Consider the following 4,056-nt stretch of genomic DNA (forward strand, 5'->3'; position numbering starts at 1 on the left):
GTCTAGAATCTCTGTAGTCGATCACATATATAAGTACATGTACATGTGAAAGTTCTTTATGACATTGTAGTATTTTTAATATGTGTTCATGGTGTTGCTATACGACTATAGTAAAATTACATTGCCAGTGTGGCATAATAGTGAGATTCACAAAACGTATAATAATGCTTAAATTTGTACTTTTGCCTTGCTTAACCGAACATTCTTTTTTCTTTTAGAATAATAATTTACTGTATTGTGTTTGCTGCATATCGTACGTTCGTCTAATGTTGTGCATCTCCTCATCTAAGTAAGCAGAAATGACTTTTCTACAATGCAGGAACCACGTGAGTAGCAGGCAATGCAGTGCCTGCCATCTAATGGACCACACAGCAGCATCTAGTGGACACCACGTTGCCACGTAGTGGACGAAACAGCGCAGAATAGCCGACAACAAATATCGAGCCGCGTCGAGTAACCCACACCTGATTTGGAGTCGACGCCACTGAGCCGTCTACCGGTTAGTGATCAATGGGAATCGGTTGGAACTTCATCATCGATCATCGGTTGCACCCAACCGATCGATGATCGATGATAATTGGTTGAATGTTATTGATCGTGGCTACCAGATATTGAAATATATCATATATCATATAATGCAGTATTTTTTATAATACAATATTTTAAAAGCTATGTATCAGTAGTTTGCTTATGTTTGGTGTAGGTTAGAATATAAAATAAAGAGTCATTTCATCAGTGTTTACAAATTTGTTTTTAAATTCCCCCAAAAAAATTGTTAATTAAAAAATTTATTTCATCTCTTAATCGATTATTTATTCTCACAATCGATCGCTTAGTCAGTTAGACTGACTTTCAATTATAATCGATCATCGGGCCATATCACTTCTAGCCGTCACCATGTACTCCGAGTGGTCGGCGTTGGAGGAGGTGATCGGCGAGAACATGGGGCAGTGCAGCGTGCTGCAGAACTTCCCGTCCGTGATCGGCCGCGACGTGTCGTGCAGCGTCGTCAAGTCCCTCGCCCGCCACCTGAGCATCAACGCTGCCGACTGCCAGGCCAGCACGCTCGTCACTGACAAGCAGGTGCTGTGGACGATGGAGGTATAAGGAGCGAGTAATTAAGCAAGCAGGAATAAAAGTGGGAGAAGGGAGGGGAGAGAGGAGAAGGAAGAAGAACAGGAGGGAGGAGGAGGGAAGAAGGAGAAGGGAGGGGAGAAAGGAGGTGTAGGGGGTTGAGCGGGAGCAGGAGGAAGGGGAGCGAGTAATTAAGCAAGCAGGGGAAGAGAGGAGATGTAGGAGGATGAGCAGGAGGAAGAAAGGGAGGAGCAGAAGGAAGGTGAGAGAGGAGAAGGAAAAAGAGCAGGAGGGACAGAGGGAGGAGGAAGGGAATCGGGTAATTAAGCAACCAGGGGAAAGAGGAGATGTAGGAGGATGAGCGGGAGGAGGGAAAGGAGGAGCAGAAGGAAGGTGAGAGAGGAGAAGAAAGAAGAACAGAAGGGACAGAGGGAGGAGGAAGGGAATCGAGTAATTGAGCAACCAGGGGAAAGAGGAGATGTAGGAGGATGAGGGAAGGGAGAAGGTGACAAGAGTACGAGGGAGGGAGATGGCGTACCAAATGTAGATGTTGCGGTTTCGAGGTCGGCAGAGGACTACCATATATAGCAAATTACCGTGTCAGTGTCGCTGTCAGTTAGTGACGGGGCAGGTGACAACATTGGGCACGGGTCCTCCGTGGGTCTATGGATCTCAAGTTGGGACTGAGGGGAATAATCTTATTTGTGGAACTGTTTTACGAAAGGCATGTCAGTGTCAGTAAGTGAAGTATAAAAAGTGATCGTGTTTAAGGATTGTCTCAATTAGCATGGTTTCATATCATCAAGAGCTAATAATAGCTATTAATAGGTATTAGCTCTTGATATCATGTAACTGGCCAGTTTGTGAAGGAACTTACCTTACCTCTAGTATTTTGCGACGCTGTGCTGTTTAGTAGTTTGGCTGGCATACGTTAGTAAATGCTACTGCTGCTGCTACTGCTGGGTCGTGATATGGCTCAGGGCATTTGTTGTGTGCGTTTATGACCTGTTATCACAATGACAACCTGCCAGTCTACCTGACACCACTGACCAACATCTTCTCTTGAGGTATTCACCTCTATTTATAGGGATTCCTTCACTGACAAACGTGAATTTTGTTCTTTGGAACTTGGTACTAATCTGGTTTGAAAAATTCGGTATGCTTAATTCATATATCCAATTCGGGTTGGTGCATATTAAAGTAAATAAGGACGTGTCACTCCTAACTATTGGTGATTGTGGTTTGGATGTAGGGATGCATTACCGATCTTCCTTACTCTCGCGCAAGTTTTGTTAGCTGGTTCTTTTGTAAATTAGACAGAAGTTGGATGCAAATCTCTCCATTTTCTACCTCTGTGCTCACTCAGGCTTTGTTTATGTTAGGCAATTTTCTTGTAAATTACACGTAATTTCTTCTTGGTTCCTATACTGAAATCGCTCACGCAACTACCTACACACGTGCACACGTGCACTGTATTTGTAGAAATACATCGATCTACTTAAAACGTAATATTAAAATATTAAGGTGAGTAATGGAGTGTTGCCGAGTATCCCCATGTTCGTATGTTCGTAACTTGCCATCGATGTCCATCTACCCGTGATGCAGGTGTTATTAGGATTTCTGTCGCAACTCATAAATGTTTCAGTTTAAACCAGCTATCAACACATCGTACAATTTCCGCCACAGTTTTCGGCATAGTAAACTAGAGTGTAGGTCACCCCACGACACAGCCGTCGTAGATTTACGTGGCATTCTTCTCAACTTATCGAGTACCTTCAGTCTTAAAGGACGCGCAATGCTGGGAAGGCAATTCGGTTATGATACAAGCTAGCGATTGATGCAGCACGCGGGAAAGAAATTGCGCGAAACTCTTCATTTGTGATGGGAAAGGATTGAATTCAATCATTCTCACACCGTTTCTCTCCCCATGCAGGTGTGTTGCTTAGTGTCACTGTGTTCGTATGGAAATGTGGACATGTATTGCTGTGAAGGCAATTCGTTTATGATCCTGTTCGTATATGCTGGCTGTTCAATGGCTAGCAGTGTGATTGTGTTGGGGAGGAAGGGTTGGTTAAGGTGAACACGTACACACAGACGATCATATCCAAGGTAGCGATTTATGCAGCACGTGGGAAAGAAATTGCGCGAAACTCTTCATTTGTGATGGGAAAAAGACCCCAAAAAATTGCTCACTTACGATGGAAAATTGATTTTAAATTGATTCATTGGTTGATTGATTGATTTTAAATTGAGTGATTAATTGATTGATTTTAAATTGATTGATTGATTTTAAATTGATTGATTAATTGATTTTAAATTGATTGATTAATTGATTTTAAATTGATTGAGTTTAATCGCGCTCGCGCCGCCGCCTCTCTCCTCCCCCCCCTGCGTGCAGGTGCTGTGGCACGGACTCAGCCTCCAGATGGCCGAATACGAGACGATTAACGACTGCGTGAACGTCTACTGCGAGTGGCTGACGGCGATGACGACGCCGCGCAACAGCGTGCCGATCCCCGTGCTCGAGGATCCGAACGCCTACACGCAGACGATCATACGCCACTTCTACAGCCTGTTCGTGCCCCGCGACGCTTCAGGTACGCACAACGAACAACAACGAACAACAATGGGGAGGCTGTTTAATGGCTAGCAGTGTGATTGTGTTGGCTTAAGTGGGGAGGAAGGGTTGGTTAAGGTGAACGCGTACACGCAGACGATCATACGCCACTTCTACAGCCTGTTCGTGCCCCGCGACGCTTCAGGTACGCACAACAAACAACAACGAACAACAACGTGGAGGCTGTTCAATGTTGCTACCTAGTACCAGTGTGATTGGGTCGGCGTAGGGGGGAGGAAGGGTTGGTTAAGGTGAACACGTACACACAGACGATCATACGCCACTTCTACAGCCTGTTCGTGCCCCGCGGCGCTGGAGGTACGCGCAACGAACAACAATGCACGAACAACAATGAACAACAACGA

General features: G+C 44.8%; 1 protein-coding gene across 1 annotated transcript in view; it reads left to right on the forward strand.

Annotated features, from left to right (window-relative positions):
* The first annotated feature begins 324 nt into the window (after positions 1-324).
* Positions 325-4,056, forward strand: part of LOC106815355 (ral GTPase-activating protein subunit beta-like) — an 11,941-nt gene continuing 8,209 nt past the window's right edge. The window contains exons 1-3 of the mRNA XM_014819804.1: positions 325-499; positions 890-1,101; positions 3,473-3,671. Of these exons, the coding sequence (XP_014675290.1) occupies positions 898-1,101; positions 3,473-3,671 (403 nt within the window). The 5' untranslated portion in view covers positions 325-499; positions 890-897. The remainder of the gene's footprint in view (positions 500-889; positions 1,102-3,472; positions 3,672-4,056) is intronic.

Source organism: Priapulus caudatus, unplaced genomic scaffold (assembly GCF_000485595.1).
Source record: "Priapulus caudatus unplaced genomic scaffold, Priapulus_caudatus-5.0.1 Scaffold1096, whole genome shotgun sequence".
NCBI classification, from domain to species: Eukaryota; Metazoa; Priapulida; class Priapulimorpha; order Priapulimorphida; family Priapulidae; genus Priapulus; species Priapulus caudatus.